This window comes from Pteropus medius, unplaced genomic scaffold, assembly GCF_902729225.1.
Source record: "Pteropus medius unplaced genomic scaffold, Ma_sr-lr_union100, whole genome shotgun sequence".
NCBI lineage: Eukaryota > Metazoa > Chordata > Mammalia > Chiroptera > Pteropodidae > Pteropus > Pteropus medius.
The window spans coordinates 1942797-1966167 of record NW_024349799.1 but is presented as its reverse complement, the minus strand read 5'-3'; the positions used below and the strand labels follow the sequence as shown (position 1 = coordinate 1966167).

General features: G+C 35.9%; 1 protein-coding gene across 6 annotated transcripts in view; it reads right to left on the bottom strand.

The window, feature by feature from the left end:
* Positions 1-23371, bottom strand: part of STXBP4 (syntaxin binding protein 4) — a 136720-nt gene that overhangs the window by 8224 nt on the left and 105125 nt on the right. For all 6 annotated transcript variants that reach the window (XM_039885687.1, XM_039885685.1, XM_039885684.1 and 3 more), the window contains one exon: positions 13660-13717. In XM_039885687.1, the coding sequence (XP_039741621.1) occupies positions 13660-13717 (58 nt within the window). The remainder of the gene's footprint in view (positions 1-13659; positions 13718-23371) is intronic.

The following is a 23371-nucleotide window of genomic DNA, read 5'->3' as shown; positions in this document are numbered from 1 at the left end:
TGTGTGCTTGGCAATTCAACTGCGAAAGAGAATAAATCAGCCCTGTTGATTCTGTTTAATTAATAAAGACCCCATAGTTCATAAAGTGAGATGCTGCAACTTAGTATGAAAAATTTAGAGGTCTTGAAAATAAATGAGGCTGACTATGAAACATAAAAATCTTCCATTTTTGAACATACTACCTCTGGCAAATGTTCCTGCAGAGACTGCATCTGACCTGACTTGGGGAACAATCAACAGCAGTTGAGATTTGAATATCTAAATATTTAGCTATCTGAATATCTAAAAAGCATAATACTACTCGCCTCTGAATAACTGCCAAATCTGTTATTGGGAAACATTAATATTTGATTTGGAAAGATGACAGTGTTGAGTTTTTTTCTTTTATAACAGTAAACTGAAAGACATATTTTAGAGCTTTTTAAATAAAAAACCTAAGAGAACATGTTTTATTTTATTGGCAAAAGAACAGTAAGCGAATTATTTAAATTTCATTATAATTACTCTTCTTATGTTTCTTACCTCCTAGCATGCACAATGCTTTCTTTCAAAATAAAAATATAGGATAGCAGGTTAAGAGAATAGTGGTATAAAGATAAAAAAGTGGTCTAGTTTTGTAAAAATTCATTCTTATAACCATCTGTGATGATGAAAGAGGTCTTTTTGTTAATCTTTCATTGTAGATAGCACTACTTGTATAGTATTGTAAATTTAGCAGGATTCAAAGTATTATTTGATCATGTTTAAGATAATGCTGTAGAATAATGAGCCAAAGTAATTAACTTCCAATGTCCTTTTTTTGGAGGGTGGGCATGTAATCTTATGTATATAACATTCATATGAACCAGAAAACAAGAACAAATAAGAAAATATATGTTAATTCAATCTGTTTCTGGCACCAGTAACTTGAAAACACTGGAAAATTTTACAATTGTCCATAAACTACAAGTAGTAATGACAATAAAAGATTTATACTTAAAAAAAATAATCCCAATTGAAAATAAATTAGAAGGTAAGAACATCAAGTGAATCATGTCAATAAAATTATAAAAAGTCACCAAGCCATGAGGCAGCATGTAATCTTTTCAGGTACTGATTATGAGAATGACTACAGATTAGTAATACGAAGTATCCATTCCAAATGTGTGTAAGAGAAAATTACAGGCAGTTTGTTCCCACTGATATACAAAGCTTCCCCCTTCTTACATAATTTTGGAAATATACTCCTAAAGTCAAAATGAATATTTCTAATAACACTATGAGCATTTTGTAGTAAGGCATTTGGAAATCAAGTGAGGCTTGGATCGAATACTAGCAGAATCCCATACAAATCCTTTACAGTTTTGAAAACAAATTTTATTTTTATTATATATTTATGGTACTTTTTACAAAAAAAAATACATCAGATATCTTTTGCAATTTTAAAAATCCAATCAGTCGTGCACTGCTTAATGACGGGGATAAATACTGAGAAAGGCACTGTTAGGTGATTTTGTCATTGCGTGAACATCATAGAGTGCACTTACACACACCTAGATGGTATAGCCTACTGCTCACCTTGGCTACATGATATAGTCTATTGCTCCCGGGCTACAAGCCTATACAGCATGCTACTGTACAGAACAACACAAGATCAAGAGAACATGATGTAATCAAGAGACGTGGTAAACGTGAGATGGATGAGCCTGCTGCCGGAGTAACACGACGCAGAGTTTTACAGCAAACCTTTTTTTTTTTTTTAATATAAATGGAAAGAGTAAACACTAACATAATGACAAAAAGCATAGGGTAGTAAATACATAAACCAATAACATATTTTTACACCAGCATCACCGCAAAGGAGGAATATGTTATGCTACAACATTGCAGTGGCTATGATATCACTAGGTGATAGGAATTTTTCAGCTCCATTATAATCTTATGGCGCCGCCGTCATATTCGTGGTTCATCACTGACCAAAATGTCATTATGTGGGGCATGGATGTAATAAAAACATCTTTAGATCTCAAATATCAAATTATATTATAAGACTCTAAAGCTATAGTAAAATACTACTTATTCATAATATAGAAATTGCTATGAAACTAATATAAAATATTTAATGTTAACTGTAATTAAAAAATAAAATTAAAAAAATGCTATGTCATTAGACTTGCAAAACTAGAACACTGAAAAGAAAATTCCTGAAAAAAATTTGGAAATATTAATTATAGTTTTTCAAAGAACATACAGAGGCTTAGATTGCTGGTAATTTTGTATAGAGCCAAAACATCCCAGGTTCAAAGCTGATGCAATTAATTTTTCAACAAAAGAAATTCTCTTCTAGTCACAGATTATAGCTCTGGGTAACTTGAAAAATTGATGCAACTTTTGATCATGATAGCATAAAAAAATAGAGAACTCAGAGAACATGTCCTACTGACACTGGTATCTATACACTGTACTATTAGATACTAATAAACAATTAAGTAGAATTTTGTAGTTGGTATATTGTTACCACACCGTAGAACTGGAGGCATCTGCCCAGGCAGAGACTACATTTCCCAGCTCCCACTAACTACATCCTTATGTGAGCATGTGACAAATTCCCACTGATGGAAGGCGAGACAATTGATGTTTATGTCTTGTGGGCCAGGGCTATTTAAGAAGCTAGAGAGCCTTTTCTACTCTTAGTCCTCATCCACTAACTGAATATAGAGGACACTGAGGCACTAGGGAATGGTAGAACTATGAGCTAGAAGGTGCTGAGGTCTCAAAATCACCACCCAAAGGAAAAATAAACCATCCATCAAACAGGAATTCCTGCATTGACTGGTGAGCATTAAGACACTGAAAGGTGGCAATTTGTCACAGCAGATAGTGTCACTCTAAATCACTGTCAAGGAAGAAGAGAGCATTTCAAGATGAAGCCGAGACTACTACTTTCCCAGGAAGAACATGTACAACTTTTACAAACCAAAGAGGTTGTTCTTTCTAAAATACAGAATACAGACAATAAATATATATTTCATGCTACTTTAAATATATGTTAATAATCAAAAGACTGTCAGAATGTAGATTAATGAAGCTAAATTTAATTAGAATCAAGTTTGGCATGATCACTGCCAAAGGTTCCACATTAACTTCTCACTTTTGAGTAGAAGTGCATGAAATACAAAAACCGCTTTAATTTTTAATGTTATTACTAAAATAGTAAGAATTATAATACAAGTTACATGGCTTACTAAATTTACCCAATAAAATGAGTTTAATAAATATCTGACTAAATGTATTTTTCTTAATTACTCAAACTTGAAATCTTAAAAAGAACCAAAATTATTTGAAACATAAAATTTCAACTAATTTTATAATTATTCTAATATTATTTTTCTACCAAAGTTAAACCGACTACACTGCAGATATAAAAATATAAACATGCATATTATATTAGAGAATTGAATATCCTAAAAATCACAAAGCCGGAAGGGACTCTGAGGGTTTCCTGATGAGGTATTTTATCAGTATTATTGACTCCATAATGGATAAGTGCAAAAGCCATTTGATAGTGAGTGCTCTTACATAGAAACCTTCAATTACAGTAAAAACTTATGGGATAAAAACCAAACATGCCATCAACTTTTATAGTTCTCCCATGAATTTTATATACTGATTGTTTCCAATGGTGCCACCTTGGACTTCTGAATAAATGGATTTAATTGTCTTTTAGAACTTTAGCATATTTTAAAGAAGGAAAAGAGTTATACTTACAGTCCTCATTTTATATATAAGGAAATTAATACTAAGAGAGATAAAATAGCTCACTCCAGGTCATAAAACTAGTAAGTATTAGGGCCAGGATGTGGATCCAAATCTGGCCTCTGATAATTTAACCATTATATTACACTTTCTCGGAGGCTCTGTTGATTACAACAACAATGGTATGGAAGTCCTGGGATGGATTAAATGACCACCTAAAAAGGGGTCTTTAATTTTACAAGACGAAATAAAGACATGTTGACTGATTAATTCAATGATCAGATTATATATCTACAGCATTTTTAAAGCACTTGCCGCAAAATTCATAAAAATTGATTACGTATGAATAAAAAGTACTTGTGTGAAGCCTGCTTCCACAGCAGTCTTATACTATTCACATCATGTGGCAATGAATTCTTAATATGTTTAGCTTTGCCCACTAGGCTGTTAGCTTCTGGAATGCAGGAAAATGTCCTACTCATCTTTATAGCCCCAATGTCAGGCTCACAGAAAGTGGGGGTCAATAAATGTTTGATGCATGGAACCATTAGACGTTCCACTGATATATTACTATTGCTATACTACTGAGTATAAAATGCTCGAAAGTGGTAACTTTGTAATCTATAATAATTTAATTATTTATAATTGATGATCAGTAAATGATTCAGATATATGTGTACAGAAAGTAATTTTATCAGGAAAAAAGTTTGATTTATTCAACTAGTTTAAATAAGTCACCAAATAACCAGGACTACTAGCCCTCTTCACCAATATTCTCATATCCAAGTAACTTGAAAAGGTCTAGTCACACATTTGATAGTAGGTAATAACTGAATCATTTTGATAATTCAAACAATTTTGACTAGAGTTTATTTGCTAAACACTTATTCAAATCCTAGGCTTTAAGTTATAATTATTTACATCAAATAATTACTAGTGTTAGCAAAACAAATCCTGTGTTAGCTATTAGTGTATAAAGTGCTACCGACAACAAACACGATGGTAGGTGGTTTGGCTAAACACTCATCCTACTGCTCATTCCCTCTCACTGAGGCGATTTTACTACACTGGGATTTTCAGCCACTCGAATGATTCAGAATGCAGCCAAAGCCACATTTCTAGGTACCCACCACCTGGCAGAGGGATGGAAATTTTCATAATACTGCAGATGCTAAGTAACAAAGTCCAGGTGTGACCCAGGACGATCTCTGGCCCCTTCAATATTCTAGGTCATTCATTTGGTATGTATGTTGAGGTGGCAGCTGGAGAAGACTACATTGGACACACATTTTGTACTTTACAATGTTCTTTGATACCGATTTCTCAATTTGCTTTTCAGACAAATCTCATGAATCTTATTTTTCCCTACGATTTTTACAACTGAAGAAACGTAGGCTGAGCGAGTTCAAGTATCCTATCCTCACACAGTAGCAGAGCTAGGGTTACAAGCAGACCAGGGTGACTATTCTTTAGCACAGACTATGCAGACCTGGTTTGAAATTCCAGATTGCTCATGTACTAACTTGGTTACCTGTGTCTCTGGGAAAGTTACTTAAACTCTGAGTCTCAGTTTCCTAACTTGTCTCAATAGTGCACTGAGAGATAACATATATAAACCCTTAATTCCATGCCTGACATATTCTAAGTCCACCATATTCATTACCCTCTCCTTTCCACCTCCAACTCCCTGTATTAGTTTTCTAATGGTGTCATAGCAAATTATCACAAATGTAGTGGCTTGAAACAACACTTTTATACTGGCTTATAGTTCTGTAGCTCAGAAGTTCAACTTGGATCTCATTGGGCTAAAGTGATATTGGCAAGGATACATTCCTTTCTGGAGCCTCTAGAATCTGTCTCCTTGCTTTTTCAGCTTAAAGGCCACCCACATTCCATGGCTTGCGGCCCCAATCTTCAAAGCCAGCAACACAGCATATTTCCGACCCTGCTTCCTCAGCCACACCTCTTTCTCTTCTGTCTCCCTCTTCCACTGTTAAGGACTCATGTAATTAGATCCACCGGCATAATCGAGAATAATCTCTCTATTTTAAAGTCAGTTGATTAGCAACACTAATTCTATCTGTAACCTTTATGCCCCTTTATCACATAACCTGACACATTCAAAGGTTCTGGGGATTAGCATGTGGACATCGTTGGGAAGCCATTATTCTGTTTACCACACTTCCCCTTTCCCTCAGCTGCTTCTTCCACTAAAGACTAGGGCCTAAGAGAAAACACCCTGGTTTGGACTAATTCTTGCAATTTGCCTAAAACTGGGTAAATATATAGGAAGAAAGATTGTATGTTACATTATAATGAAGATTGTTGGATAAAGAAAAGGAAAGTGCTAGAGCTCTTATGGAAAGTAATTTAAGGGAGAAACAACTGTTAAGGACTGAATTGTGCCCCCACCCCCTTCAATTCATATGTTGAAGCCCTAACTCTAATATGGCTATATTTGGAGATAGGGTCTTTGGGGAGGTAAGTGGAGTAAGAGGGCTACTGCTGTCTTTGTAGGAAGTGGAAGAGACACCAGAGATCTTTCTCTTTCCATGAACACAGAGAGAAGAGGCCATGTGAGGACACAGTAGGAAGGTAGCTGTCTATATATCCCAGGATGAGATGTCTTACCAGAAACCAATATTGATGACATCTTGATCTTGGACTTCTGGCCTTTGGAACTGTGAGAAAATAAACTTCTTGTCTGAGACAACCAGTCTGTGGTATTTTGCTATGGCAGCCTTAGCAGACTAATATAGGGAAGTGTAAAAATTAGTATTTGCTGATAAATTTAAATAAAGGGTCATGGAGGCAGACAGAATTCCACATCTGGCTAAATAAAAGTATAACCTCAGAAAGGTGAATTTCCAAAGTACTTTACACAGTCCCAGAAGATTTGCTTATATTACCCCAATGAAATACTAAAAAACATGCTTCATGCCTCAGTTACACCTGTCATTGGTTAAGTGGGAGAAGAAAAGAGTTTGCTGATGGCTATCTAGATCTGGATGTTTTATTCATTTCAGTGGGCTTTGCCATTCTGAATAACCTCAGCCAGCTGGCTGGCCTTGCCTTTAGATGACAGTTGCTCACACAGCGCTTCATATCGCTACGTCCCTTCCTAGATATTTATAGGAAAACCAGAGCAAGCTGTCTCAGGCTCCTGAGCAATGCAACCTCTCTGCTCCTCACAGGGCTTCTGACAAACTGCAAAGTGGCATAAGTGTAGGTTTTGGCTACTGGTTCTATTTGCAGCTGTGCAAATGTTGTCATTTAAAACTCCTTCATTGGCAAAAAGCAATAGTATATCAAAGAAGAAAGGGAGGGGGAATGAACATCTGTTAATCATTCATCATGTGCCAGGTATTTTGCCAGGGTTTTACACTCCTTATTTAATTTAATTCTCAAAATAATCCTGAGAGATACAAGTCACTATCCTCGCTTTTGGATGAGAACGGGAGATACAGACAACTGAAATAATTTCAATTAAACCAAGGCCGCATTCAAAAGTGGTGGTGCAAACATTAGAATACAGGTCTGTCTAACACTAAGCCCATATAGTTTTTTCTCACCAATTGCTTCTCCAAATTGGCAATGGTAGTATTTGTTCATCTGATAAATATTTATTCCCTACACATATCAGTCACTGTACTAGTAACTGGATATGCTAACTCAGTTATCACATAGATGATTATATACAAACTAGTGATTTCAATACCTTATAATTTATTCAGAGTTAAGACATGTTGAGGGATAAAATATAAAAAAGCTCAATATTTCCTCCTTTAAGTTCTTTTTTGGTTTCTTCATTATAGTCTTGTTAAGAATGAAATGCTCAGGATTCTCATACCTGCAAAAGATAGTGAGGTGCCTACACACATTCTCCTTATCTGGTTGGGAGTATAGAAATTGCCCTGACATTTCATTAAGTAAGCCTCAGACCTTAGTAGTTTGTCAGTGGGTATTTCTTAACTCCTTAAAAATCAAAATGGCCAAATGAGGTCTTCAGTAGGAGGGCTCCTGACATTGTTCACTAAAGTGGAGTTAAAATAATCTGTCATGGATTTAGGAAAAGTCAAAAATAGTAGCTTTTCATTTCTACCCCAGAAACTGTACCTTCCTCTCCATCCTCCCCCACCCCTCAATCTCTTAATTTCTAATTACATTAGAATTACCTCAGATAGGCTCTACTTGCAAAATAAAGTTAGGAGATAAGAAAACATAACCTCCAATTGTTATCTTTTGTGTTTTCTATTTTTTATTTATTTTTAAATGAGAAAACACTAACTTAAGCCTTTAATTAGCATACTAGGCTGATAAGGACAATTTTATTCATATATAGGTTATGACCCACATTCTTTCCTACCTGAGGACAACCTAATGGGATGTCCTACCCCAAGTTCAGACAATCGTTGAAGAGTCACTAGTGAACTCTTTGACTGGAAAGAAATTAGAAAAACTATGCCTACTAGAAATCAGTTATCCTCTGGGGTCATAAAAGCAAAGCTCTTATATACTGAATATGGGGGGCGGGGTGTCCTTGTTTATTTTGTTATTCCAGCCTACTATTTGCATTATTACTGTTCATCCTGGCAGAGTTCCTGTGTTAGCACTATGCTCTAGAAGACCAAAGATTGCAAAGATGTGGCATGTGTCCTACATGTCTAGTCCTCTCTCCCTCCCCCCGCACTCACTGCAGACATCTCTAATCAATCAAGGCACACATCGGTGAAGTTGAATAAGGCCTTGGAATTCTTAACAAAACTATACTTGAGACTGAGCTGAAATCTATTTGCCTTTTCTGCTCTAGACAGAAACTTTGTTTCATTCGGAAATCACAGACTCCCCACATTCCACTGATATGCATCTGTAATGTTTTAAGTACAATCCATCCCATGAAATGGAATACGGGTTTTATAGCATGAAGAGCAATATCTTAGATTTTAGAATCTGATTAAAGGCATATCAACAACAACAACAACAACAACAAAAAGAATGGAGAATTATAAGCCAAGTTTAAGGAACTTTTAAAAACAGATGATTATACCTATCTGAAAAGTCACCAAGGTATAATCGAATGTTTGAGGCAAGTATCTGATACTGAGAATTTTGTACTGTTTATATAGTTTACACACATTATAGATGAAGCAGCACTGTGGTAGGCAGCCTCTAAGGTAGTTCCCAGTGATCCTCACCTTCGGGCATTCACGCCCTTGTATAGTTGCTATCTACAGTGTACCAGGGTTGGTCAGCATGACCCATAGCGTATGGCAGAAGTGATGGTATGTCACTCATTTCTGAGACTGGTTCTAAAAACCACTGCAGCTTTTGTCTTGATGTTTCTCTCATACTTTTTCTCTTGTCCCTTGCTTTTGTGGGCAGCCCTATTGCCCTACAGAGAAAGGTCCACGCCGTGGTGAGGAAATAAAGCCTCCTGCCAACAGCCACATGTGTGAATGTGGAAAAAATACGCCAGTCCCACTAAGCCATTCTTCAATTCCCAGCTCTGGCTAACAGCATGACTGCAACTTTATGAGAAACCCAAAGAGAGAACCAGAATGATCTAGCAAAATTACACCTGGATTCTCAATCCTCTGAAAGTGAATGAGAAAATAAATATTTATTGTTTTAAGCTGTAAAACTTTGGGGAAATTTATTATGCAGCAATAGAAAATTAATACAATTATGATCAATGATCATAATAAATCTGAATCTTCAATAAAAAATAAAAGAGTACAATGAAAGCAATGTGGCAGCTATGCCCAATCTGCAATATTTAAATTCGCTTTACTATCAAACATAACTCACATAACAATTCTGTCAAATTATATAACATATGTATAAAGTACATGAACTTTTAGAATGGAATCATACTGAAGACTACTATAAACCTGGACTAGTATACAACTTCAAAGGGAAGATGAGAAGTTGGGAAGAAAAATGGTCAAGTTAATCAGATAATTTCATTATAGCACCATCAAGATAATGACATTTTGTCATTAAGTTTAAGAATGCTGCAACCTTCTTTCTAAGAAGAAAATAAAAAAGTTTTCCCTTGAATGCTTTATATATATACGTATGTATATAATTAGAGAGAGAGAGACAATACACACACACACACACACACACACACACACACACACACACACACACACACATATCAAATGAGCAAACCCTGCCTATATGCATTATGTGCATACATGTATTGGTATATATACACATAGAGACATACATGTTTTTAGTTCTATGAAACACTCTAGCAATGCCAACATTTTGAATAAATTTGTTTATACCAGGTAAAATACTTCCTTCTCCTGCATCAGAACTTAAATAGATAACTACAAAGTATTAATAGCTGTGCAATGGACAAGTGGATGGATAGGAATACTCAATGAGGACTATTTTCATCTGAGCATTCTTAGGACAGCACCGACAGTTATTTCTTTGCCTGAGGCTTGGCTTCCATCAGATGTAACAACTCAGTTTTTGGGAAGACAGTGACAGATGTCAATCTCAAGGAAAAGATTATATGCATACGGACCATCATCTCCTCCATCTCAAGGAAAAGATTACATGCATTGAGACCATCATCTCCTCTGGTGTTCCGAAAGGGTGATTTTAATCATTGTTCTTTTTAAGCAAAGGTGAGAGAGGCAATGGCCTGAGTTCATTACTTGATATTTCTTGCCTCCAAAGTATATTTATCTGGTAAATGAACCACTCCTACCTCAAAAACTAACACAGGCTATCCAGGCTCAAATTTTGGTTGGGGTAGCGGGAGGATAAAGATTAGAAAACAGAACAAAAAGCTAAAAAACAAAAACAAAGTTTCAAGAAAGACATATAGTGGATGTTTGCTTATCTGGCAACATCACCTATCTGAATGCAGCTAAGAGCCATGAAGTAACCCCCATGGAAATGTTAGAGTGAGGGGAGGGAGTGAGGAAGGCTTACCTTTGCTGAAAGTGTCTTTTTTTGGGTCAGGTGCTATGTTCTTTTGATACATAAGCTCATTCATTCTAGACATGAACCCTATGAAGCACTAATATTCTTCCCATTCTATAAATGTGGAAATTAAAGCTCAGAGAGGTTAAGTACCTGTGTCCAAGGTCGTTCTATGGATATGTGTCCAGCTAGTCTATGAAGACACCAGCATTTGAACCCAAGTTCCTCCAGCTCCAAAGTGCATGTTCTTCTTTCCCCTATACCAGGGGCCCCCAACCGGCCATGGACCGGTATCGGTCTGTGGCATGTTAGGTACCCAGCCACATAGCAGGAGGTAAGCAGTGGGTGAGTGAGTGAAGCCTCATCTGTATTTGCAGCCACTATCATCACCACCTCAACTCCACCTCAGATCATCAGGCATTAGATTCTCATAGGAGCACCAGTCCCTGGAACTAAATAGGCTAGGGACCGCTGCCCCATACCACATGCCCTTTCTGATATCAAATCCGCCCGTACCAGAACTTATGTACCTGATTCACATACAAACCCATGTACAACACACTCAAGGACTATTTACAAACAATTCAAATAAGTCTGATTTTCTGGTGACCTGTCCTCTTCCTAGGGAAGATGGTGAAGTGTGTAGAGGATAAAAAAGAACAATAGGGATGAGGGGATGGACAGGCACGTTGAGAGCAGAGAGATGGCAGCTGTGTCTGTATTCTAGCTTGTACAGCTTGATATCCCTCTGCAGAACTCACTGTATTATATATAAGATTGATGTTTGCAATGATTTGTTTTTGTTCAGTGGCCTTGGTGTAAGAAGGCAGGAAACTATGTAACACTTATTAATAAGACTTTTATCAAGAACAGTTAGGCCAAAAAAAGCACTGGTGCTTGAATAGGGTTAACTTCTAGCTAACAAACAAACAAACAAACAAACAAACACAACAAACAAAAACAAACAACAACAAAACGACTCATAGTAAGCACCCTATTCCTTCATGAGGATGGGTAAAGGAAGCACTTATCTTTACTAGTTGACCTTTTCTAATATCCAGGAGATAACGACTTATTCTTAGAACTGTTTCTATTTTGCTGTTTTAAAACGGATAAAGTATAGAGCTCTACCTAAATTAAGATCTGTTTAAAATATCTTTTTCTGTCACAGGTAAATATATTATATTAAAATAAGGAGGTGAAGGTGGTGTAGTGTATGTGTGTGTGTATGTTGGGGGTCACTTTGGAGCCAGACAACCCTGGGTCTGTATCTTGACTCTGAAATTTTACTACTGTGTGGCCTTGACAAATTTAACCTCTTTTCCACATAGTTTTTCCAACTGTAGTAGTGAGACAATGATACCCACCCACCAATGTCCTTTGGGAAACAAATCTATCTTATCATGTCTTTTCTGCTTTCGTTAGGAGTCGAGATTAAGGCCAAAGAAAGGAATTGATGGGCTTCTAAAAACACACCCTAAGGAATATATTTTCTACAACTAGAATGGTCTCTTTCTATTCTTTCCACAGGGATTATCAGTTAGATCTCAAGGCAGTCAAAGGATTTATTTAGTCATTCTCTTCTTTCCTCTCTTTGGATGCTATTCTCCCTTATAGTAGGAGACGAGTCCAAGGCTATTCCTTTTCTGTGGTAGTCAGTGATTGTGTCTTTAGTATTCTTACCTCAGATAACGTTAGTCAGGCTCTGACACTCACCTTTGGGTTGGGGTATAATAACAGATGGCTAATGCTAAAGCTTAGGTCAAGGAGTTCTCCACAGGGTTCAGACTCATTTACTGATATTTTACAAAGGCCTTTGGATTCAGAATCCCAGTTAGTAATAAATGCTAGTTTGCCTTTCTTTGATAGGGCATTTGTTTTGGACATCTTCTGGGAGATAGACAAAGCCGAGGGCAGGAAGCAGCTCACTACCATCATAATACCATCCTAACAAGAGCTAAGTGATGCCCACTTTCTACAGTGTTAAGAGGCTTTAATGATACGACGCATAGAAAAATATGCCTATCATATGCTTGGCTATTCAACACCAGCTAGTGCTCAATAAATGTGCCCCTGCCCCAATATCTTTTCCTTTATTCATTACAAAGTTAATATGAGAAAGAAACCCAGTGCAAATTTAAATGTGGTTTTTCATTTTCCTGCCTCCCTTACAGCACAGTGATTCAATCTTCTGGGAACTAAACAGTTAACACAGCATATAGAATGCAGCTTCCCTTCCAGAAGAGTTATAATTCAAGAAGTGAACAGTACGGTACTAAACGTAATCTATGCATGGAATTCTTGGACTCTCTGCTCTGAAAATCCTGATATCCTTCACATGTTATAAACTACACCTTTGCTTTATTAGTTACTTTTTTGCTGGAGACTACAAGAAAAAAAATACATCACGACAATACTTTGACAGTTTATCCCTAGTTTTTCCTTAAATTTTTCAAATATGAAGCTTTTAGATTCTCAATGTTTTCAATGGTAGCATGATTTTTCATGTTTTTTTTTTCACCATAACAGTTTCTCCATATTGTAAATTTATGAGTATTTATTGAGCATCTACTCTGCTCAAAAAATAAATCAGAGGAATGAATGTGTACACTGTAAGGCATTACAAATGTTGATTATTAGTAGTATTATTAAGAAGTTTTAAAACTAATAAAAGTATTTCATAAATCTTAATACTTTTAGTCAGAAGTGAATACAGGCAGTCGATATTTAAGTTCAAATGATGGTCCTGTTCTAATTTTTTGATGTTTCCCTTGAAATTATTACAGATATTCCTCCCCCCAAACGATATCTGATATTAGCATTTAAATCACATGAAATGAAAATGGAGAGGCTTCATTTCTTGTTTCTAATTTTTGTAACCTCCAAAAGGGTTTCTTGGTTTTGCTGATTATTCTGCAACTCCCAGGTTCTCTCCAGATGTGAAAAAATTGCTTACTTGGTGGAGATGCTTGTACTTACTTGATGAAGTACTTGATTCCATCTGCTGTGTAAGCTTCCTCCCACCCGTAAGGTAGATCTAGAATGAAAGGAAACCAAAAATATATTTAATAAGATGATAAAAGATAACTTTATTTCTGGACACAAACTTCCCACATCTTTACAATTATTTGAGTACATTTCTTGTACAAAAATAATTTTCTAGAAAGGAGGAGTTAAAACAATTCAGATGCACTCTCTTCCTCAGCATCTTTAGAACACAACAAATAAGTCCTGAACAGTTAACGATCTGCTTTAGTTGCAGTAACTGGATTATGAGTCGTCATTTACATGTGATGAGCATTTTTGTTAGCAGGATTCAAGCAAAAATTTTTGGTGCAGGGGATGATTTTTGCCTGGAGGCAAAGGATGGACAAGATGGCCTCTGCTTGTCTATTCTGGCTCAGTTTCTTTAATTGGCTGCCTTTACGTTCTTTCACTCAACTCCATAGGGAATGGTGCATGAATGCCAGATCAGCATGGGTTTGAAAGTAGCTTTTGGACAATGCAAAATTGCTTATGAAGTTCAAAAGTTTTGCAAAGTGATTTACAATAGACTGTGGTATTATATTTTGTCAATTAAGAATTCTGTGCACTAAACATAAATGGACAAACAATTTTCTAAATATAGCTTCCATTTCTGTAATGGGATTGAAAATAGCTATAAAGAAATACAGATTGAAGTAAGCAAGCAATTATTTGGCCATATTTCTGCAAATGGATAAGTTTTTGTCCTCATCACACCAAGAAAACAAGATCGTATTGAGGCAGTCACATTCTCTTATATTCCAATTAGAACACCCTAGAACACATGGTTTCTATCCCTCCACTCCATCTCTGAGTACTGCTAAGGATTTTAACTGACCTTTGGGATCATTCCTTTGATATTGGCTTATCATGGTTCCTTTGATGGATACAAGATAGATAAACACACTACAGGACAGATTCCTTGACTTAGGTAGCCTACTTCTTTAGAAAGCTACTGAGCTATAACAACAGACCACTGACTTCCATCTACCCAAGTGCCAGCAAGAGGTAGGGCAAGAATTCAGGGACAGTAACTATTTATATGAAATAAAACCTTACTCTATCACCATTTGCTTTGTAGAGAATATCTTTTGAGAAGATGGATGTTGTTTTTACAATTAAGGAAAACAAAAGAAGCTTTATTTTATATTTATCTCCAGTCTTTTAACAGAAGTTGTATACAATAATACTCTGGTCAAAAATTTGTAACTATTGCCTACGTAACTATTATGTAGATTAACACAGGCCATCTAGGAGTTTCTTTTCTCTCTTAATGAATAAATGTTCCTGTTTTAATTAGAAAATAAGCACTTCTGAGAATTTAGCATAAGCAACTGACTGGCTTCTTAAAAGCCCTGACATGACACTATGTACACCTCCTCAGGTGCCACTGCCAGTGTGTGCTCAGTCACACAGACCATGATAAACTGCTGCCGCCGCCCCACTTTAGGCAGATTTATTTCCTTTCTTTACATTTTCTGAGTCTTTGTTACAGATCACTTCATTCATCACTGACAAGCCCCTCACCTGCAAAGATGAATCTGATAACTGTGCATAAAAACCTGGCTTTCATGACGAAAATGTCGAGAAATGCCAGGATTTCTGATCAGTAAGGCAAAGACAGCTCAAAGTTAAGTCAAAAGTCATTCTAATCTGACCAAGGCTTTTGTCTAAATGATTTACTTGTCTGTCCAGCAGAATTATATCTATATTTCTAATTTCTTAAATCATATATTTTAATGAAAAGGAGAAAAAAATGTATACTTTAAATATAGTATCTTTTAATCCACAGGATCATTTAAAAATAGAGATTGACACTGGGATCCCACATCCCTTATGCCATCAGAAGAGAATTCCTGCCCTGATCTCTTTCTTACAATTATTAAACAAAGACTATAACTTTACAACAGATTTATTAGAGGTACCAACTCATAGCCATTTACGTCAAATGGTTCTTCGATGACTGTAGCCATTAAGATATTCCTGTGTATTAAATAATACGTATAGCTTATTTTAGGATAAATTCTCTGTTCTGAAAAAATAAGCATTTCTTTTTAGAAGACTGAATGGTTTCTTCTTTTTTTCATGTAGTTAATATAATCTATAAAAAATAGACTTGGAGACTAAATTGATAGTAACTATCAGTGATAGTTCAGTAATAGAAAACATAATCAATGTCCTATTATAAACTGAAAAACACAATAGATTGATATACCAAAAAGCCTACTTCATATAAAAAGAGCACTTTGATTTCCACAAGCTTACATAATTATGATGGACCCAGTTTTCTATTACTAAAGATTTTCTTTTCTTCACAATAAGTAATTTGAGCATAATTATAATAACATATTATCTAAATACTCTTCAATAATCATTATTGTTCCAAGGCATTAAAATTTTTCTATATTCCCCATATCTTTATAGTTGCAAATACGTAATGCTTCTATTTTTCCTTTTCTTCTCATATTTGTTTTACAATTGTTATGACAACTCTAATCACTTGAAATTGTTTCTGATTGGAAGTGTTTGTCTATGAACTCTCACATAACATTCTTTCCATCAGAGATCATATGTTTCTAATCAACCACTTCATGGTGATGACTCCCAAATCTTCCTGAGTATCTTGCCAAATAAGAATATCATACATATTCAACTTTGAATACTAGCTGTCACCTAAAACTCACATATCTCAAACAAACTTATTACATTTCCATACAAAATAGTTCCCTTCCAGTTTCCCAGTCTCCTTATGTACCAAGATTCTCTTTGTCATATTTGGCTTATTCATTAAATATTTATTGATCATTTATTATGCGTTTAGCATTTTACTTAGTGCTCAATATACAATGATGAACAAATAAACATGGATCTTGATCTTATGTAGCTTTAAAAAATAATCATAAATAAATACAACATTAAAAATAAAAATAAGTCTGATGAAGGAAAATTATTGAATACTATGAAAGACTAACTCATAAAAGACAAAAGCTAAAGTCTCTAATATGTAAAAAACTCCTACAATCAGTAAGAAAAAAGTCAATGACAAATTGGAGTCTCTGGAACTCATGGAACATTCAGGACACAGGACACAAATTAACTTAAACATATGAAATATGCTTACCTTCACTCTTAATAAAAGAAATACCAATTAAATTATTATGATATTTCATGTTCAAGCTAGCAAAGATGAAAAAGTAGTTTAATAAGACACGGTATTGAGGGTGTGAGGAGGCACTCTCATACTGATGGAAGAATAAATTGATAATATACTTATGAGTTGACACTATCTTAAATCTTAAATGCTAATGATAACCTTTGACATTTATTGAGTGGTTATGTGCTAGACACCGTTCTAAGCTCTATATGTGTACCAACTCACTAAGCCTCACAACAATCTTGAGTGGTACTGTTATTATCTGTATTTACGAATAAGGGAAAGGTCAAATCATTTGCCCAAGGTTATACAGCTGGCAGGTGATATAGCCCAGACTCTTAAGCACAATGCTGATCTGTCTTCATGTATCGTTTAATACAGAAATTCTTCTAGCAATTTATCCTATAGAAATGCTTTATATGTAAGATTATTAGTTATAAAAACAAAAGGCAAGAAATAATCTAAATAACCACCAAGGGGAGTTGATTAAATTAAAACAATATATCTGGATAATGGGCTATTGCCCAGCTATTGAAAAGAATGAAGAAGTAATCTATGCACCAGTTTGGATGGGAGGGGAGGTGTTGTATCAAGGCAGGCTCTCTGGAGGAGCTGGAATTATGCAGGTACAAAGAAGGGGAAGAACACTGTAGGTTCAGTGAACAGTGTGTGTGCAAAGGTTCTGGGATGGGGAAGAGCTTGGCACAATTGAGGACTTGAGAGAACACAGTGAGGGAGGGAGGGGGAGAGTGATATAAGATTTGGCTAGAGAGACAGCAAATATGACTATGCAGGGTTTTGCAGGCCGTGTTAAAATTGTTTGAAAGTTTCTTAAAAAGGAAGCAGGAGATCTGCTCTTCTTTAAGACGAAGCAAAATTGCAAGAGAATGTTGCCTTCACCATATGTGGGGAAAAGCTGCACAGCTTTTAAAAGAATAAATTCTTTGGAGTTCCTCAGGGACTGAGTTCCTCACTTGAGCTGATTATCAGGTGAACTGAATTCCAAAGGGTGATGAGCCCCTCTGAGGAAAGATGGGGCATACAAACTCTTTCTCTCTTGGTAGAGCAAAGGAAGAAGAGGTGTTGCCATATAGGTGGATAAGAGGAAAACACTTAGTAAATCAACAAATTTGTAAAGCCTGATTATGGGGTAACATGATAGTTCAGCATCCCTGGGAGCCCTTGGCACAAGGAGAGCTTGCGCTCCCTAAATAGCTCTTTGTTCATGAGAAAGATTGGGGGTGGGTAGGAGACCTGAGAGAGCCCCATGGGTGGTGCAGGCTCATGTGGGACCTGCAAGAAGTTCAAGGGTGGAGCAGCCACACCATCCACGATCTGGGCCTTGCACAAGTACAAGGTGGTGATCAACTGCTACAGGGAGACAGGCGCAAAACCTGTAGATGCCCCGAGCTCTCCTCTGATATAAAGTAAGAGCTGGCTGCTGCTGTGGGAGAAACAAGAGATTCCACACCCTGGACAGGGCTCTGAGTGACATGAGGCAAAAGTCATCTGTTCCTGGGAGAGGTGCAACAAATCATCACATTCCTAATCCCTGCCATGACTCTAGCAAAATCTTCTTTGTCTTGGGGTGTGAGGGTTGGCAAGAAAACCTAATGTATTCACCATGCACTAAGTCACTGAAGAGGTGAAGGCAGGATACCTTTCAAATCCAGAATCCTGCATTGATACAAAGCAGACTTTGACTAACCCACTTGAGCACTGAGTAGGAGACAGGGTTGTATGTCACTGAGACGGGATAGGAAGGCGGAGAAAGTCCCCATGGAGACTCAGGTGCACAGGGCCTGCCTAAACCAGAGACTAAAGTAGGAAAACCAAGAGTCTTTCCCCCACCCTCCACTCCCCACATCCGCCGCTAACCTTGCACTGCATAAAAAGCAATAGCCATCTACTTCTAGAGGAGGGCAAGAGAGCAGACATTAAACACGCTCTGTGTCATAGGAGCGTAGAGCCTGCTGCCAGCTAAGGATGGAGCTGGAATACTGAGAAAAACACTCTAGCACTAGAGACCTCATATAGGCACAAGAAGAGCTGCAGACAAACACTGGATGTATGTGAAGTCTGTGGTGAATGCTAGAAACGAAACACACACCCAGCTCGCCTACAAATGAGAACGAATAATTCCCACATGCTAAAGGCCTGACAGAATAGAGACAGACCCATTTCTGGGTTTAAATAATACTTGTCTCAGTCTCTATAGTTGGGTACCTTCGATGTCTGATATTCAATCAAAATTATGATAGAGAGAGAAACTAAGAGAAAAAAAAATCCATTACCAAAAAATAAAACCACCAACAGAACCAGATCCAGAGATAGATAAAATATTGAACTTTAAAATAATTCAAATTATACATAAATATCTAGTGAAATCTGGTGATTATGGTTGTATAGCTGTAGCAACGCTCATTACTTGTGTATACTACATCGAAGGTGGGTGATTGAGCTTGTTCAAGTTTGGAGTTTTGTTAAATGCTGTGATAGGAGGAAAAAGGGCCAAGTGAATTGAGGGAATGTGTATGAGAGACTGGGATAATGGACCCTAGACTTCAAGGTGAATGAGAAGACAAGTAAAAACAACAGTGGAAGACAAGAGGAAATCTTATTGAGAACAATACACCTGTAATGAGCTTGAAAAGCGGGAGGGTTGAGTGAGAGATTTGGGAGTTTGAACCACTTTCCGTTAATGCCAAGGTTCGCAGTAGGAATGGTAAAGTGGAAATAAATCATTGGACAAAAAGAATTGAAAAGTAAAGGTTCACATGAATGAAGGCAGATGTTGGGTTGGGGAGAAATCTGGAGAATGAAAATTCTAAGAATAAAATAGAAAAAGACAACACCATCAATCGCAGACAGAGCTCTAACAGAGCCAAATTTATTTGAAAAACATTTGCTAGTGTAATTGTTATAACAATTCAAATACATTTAACTTTTAGCATCTGATATCTTGAGTGGAAGAAAAAGAGAAGGCAGAGGGGTGGGGGAGGGAACGGGAGAGAGAGACAAAGAAAAAAAGAGTCATCTAACTCAATAAGGCTTCACTAAAGAATATAAAATTCATCATATTGCAGAATTTTCACTTGATTCGCAGTCAGAAAATCTGAATCTATATGTAATGTTTCTCAATTACAAGTTGAATAACCATGGGAAAGTAATAATCTTGTCGAATCTCTATATAGCAGTCATCTTGCCTAACTTATAGAGTTATCATGAGACTCTTACTGATGATATATTACTATTCAATGATATCCAAAAGGAAACCATTATTATTCATAATAAAAAGAACAGTTCCTTCTTCATCACTTATGGTTCTAAAGATATAATTTGGATGCTTAATGTAGGAAAAGTATTTAAATTATCTACAGGGGAAATCTTCATTAACGTGTAGCTATATTTTTTACAATCCTCTCCTCCATACAGGAAATTAGTTTCTATTTCACTCATGATAACATTCAGCAAAAGAAGCTAATGGGACTCGCTGACCCTCACTGAGTAGTATGATGGTAAATGTTTATCTACAGCTCTTGAGAGAGAGAGCCCTAATTTGTAGCACTTGCTGATCTCCATAGTGTAAATACTCCTACCACGACTGATCTCAGCCTACTAATATAATGTCACAGTACAGAGTTGGGAAGAAATGTGCACTAGTACACCATGATATAGTAATGCCAGATATAACAGACATAAATAACCTCAAGAACAAAGATAACAGTAACATGTAGGGAAATAAAAAGTGGTGAGTTTTGACTATTTATTACTTTTTCTTTTAATATAATTTAATTTTTAGTTTAAACATTTCAATTTTTAATGATTGTTTGACAATCAGTTCACAAAATTCTTGCAAGCCAGTAGTAACCAGTTCCAACATAACCACTGTTGAAGCCACCTTTTAGCTTCTTGGTCCTAATACACAGAATGCTCCAAAAATCAAAAGAAAAAACATCATTTTGTCCTATGAGTGGTTACATGAAACAGTTATCAGCCTTTAATGACGTGGAGAATCACTGCTCTAACTGTAAACTATTCATCAAATCTTTACATAGAGTTTTCTATGTGCCTGACATTCTTCTAGGTATTTTATAAATATTAACTCACTGTATCTTCATAACAACTCTTTGAGATAGGTACTATTAACTTCATTTTACAGAGAGGAAACTGAGGAATAAAGAGGTTTAAGTAACGTGCTCTTTGTCACACTGCTGATAAATGGTGCAGTGCAATTTGAACACAAGCAGTCTGGTGCTACGTCCTACGCTTTCAGCCACTGTTATGCTGCTGCCATTTCTCTAACTCCTGCTTGCATTGCCAACAATCAGTATTTTAAAATAGTCGAGTAATACTTTTGCATAACTTTTTGAAGAACAAAAAAAAAAAAGAGAGAAAGAAAAGAAAAAAGAAAAAACTCCCAACTCCTCAATTTCTGCATTACCCAGGGAAATGCTCTTTTGAAAAGAACTAATTTTTAGGCTTGAACACAAAGCAGTCTATTTTAGAGACATTTTATGTTAGATTTATGATTGTACAAGTTAATTTGTAGGTCTGAACTACCATGCCAATTTAAAAAGTACTAGCTAATTTTCCTATGAAAAAAGAATCTATTATACTGAGAGATGGTTGTAACCTATAAATAACCAAATAATGCAGTATTTTAAATATAAAAATAATTTCTAAGTAATTTTTAAACGATATAGATTTCCTGAATTGTGTTTTAAATATGCATTAAAATTAGACTTGCATAAATGCTGTATTAACAGACATACTTTTAGACCTATAGCTTGATGTTTTACCACATGGCTACATAGTATCATCATTTGAATGAGCAAAAAAAAAAAAGCAAATGAAATATATAATGTAGGAAGATTTTATGTTTTTATATTTTCCCTCAAATTCAGAAGTTAAAATGTTGATATAATTAGATGTTATTTCTAGTTAGAAGTCGCTCAATGATCTAGTAAAAAGCTGTAATATATTAAAGGAGAACACGGTAAAAATATTCCTATAGGTTACATGGTGGTTCATGGTCTTTATCTTGTTGTCACTATTTTTGGGCAAATACTATACTAATACTCACTTAAGAGGGGGCAAAGCTAATATTAATTTTCTACAGTTCTCTTCTCAACAGATGCAAAACAGTATTTTTACAGGTGGAATTGTTTTACACTCATTTAAAATGATGGGGTCACATCCTTGAACTTTGATATCCAGACGTTCGAGAAGCTAGCTTAAACATTCTTTCTTATGTACTGCTTACTCTCATCTCATGACCCAGACTGAAGGTGAAAATGTAGGATTTCATTGGCAGTTATATGATGCTGGGGGAATGATCTGGTTTAGATCTGTTTTGCTTAAAATCAGTAACATACAATGGATTTCATTCTGTGCACTAATATCACTCAGCATAAAACTGCCAAAGCTTCTCACTAGAGTGCGAGATCTCTCTCTCTGCATAATCAGCCTAGAGATGATTTTGATGTGTGTGTGTTTCCTAATCCCTTTTAGTGTACAAAAATAAACAGGACTTCTTTAATGCACTGCTGTTATTATAATTACAAGCATAATAAGGAGTCGGCCATTGCCGAACATGAATTAAAGGACCTATTAGAAGGGCGAAAATGAATTGCACCTTCTCTTTTCTACTCTGTTCAGAAGAACTGATTTAGTGATGGTACAGTTGCTGTCAGGCAAGCTTGATTTCCACTGGTTAGAACAGAAGCAATGTGTTGGGTAGTCCAAAATGAACACTAGTATTTGCCTGTAACTTACGGGTTTCCTAAAAGTAATAGGTGGTCAGACTTGATCTAAGAAATAGGAGCGGCAACTTGTTAACCAGGTCAAAATGCTAGATTCAAATTGACAAAGAAATTAGTACATCTCTTAAGGTTATTTCATGAATATCTCTAGGGAATGTCATTAGCATTTTCAACCTTCCAATCTGATTTCTCTATCTTTGATTTCTAGACTCAGATTTAAAGGGTTTATGTGATTAGGTCAGGCCCATCAGGATAATCTCCCTGTCTTAATATCAATTAATTATATATGAAAATCTCTTTATAGTAGCACCTAGATTATTATTCGGTTGTTTAACTGGTAGAAGGTGAGTGTGTACCAAGGGTCAGAAATTTGGGGGGCTACCTTAGAATCCTGCCTACAACAATGCTCATATTTATTTATTTCATATAATGTCTAAATTAGAGGTGGGACGATTTTTTTTTTTTTTGCTCCTTGGAAGGGAAATGTCACTAACAAAAATATATCAAGGGCCATATACAAATAAAAAGAACTGCATAACTAATTTCAGTTTTTTAAAAAGAGTTGTATAAAATATTGAAGTAATCAACAATTTAAATTTGTCATGGAATTATAAACTTTCCCCCCTCAATAAATCCAGAAAACTAAAAAACAGTTTTATGTTTCATTCTGTGGTCAGAGAGAGAATGTAATAAAAAGGAGAAAGGGGAAGAAAAAAAGAAGGAAGCAAGCAAGGGACTGAGAGGCCAG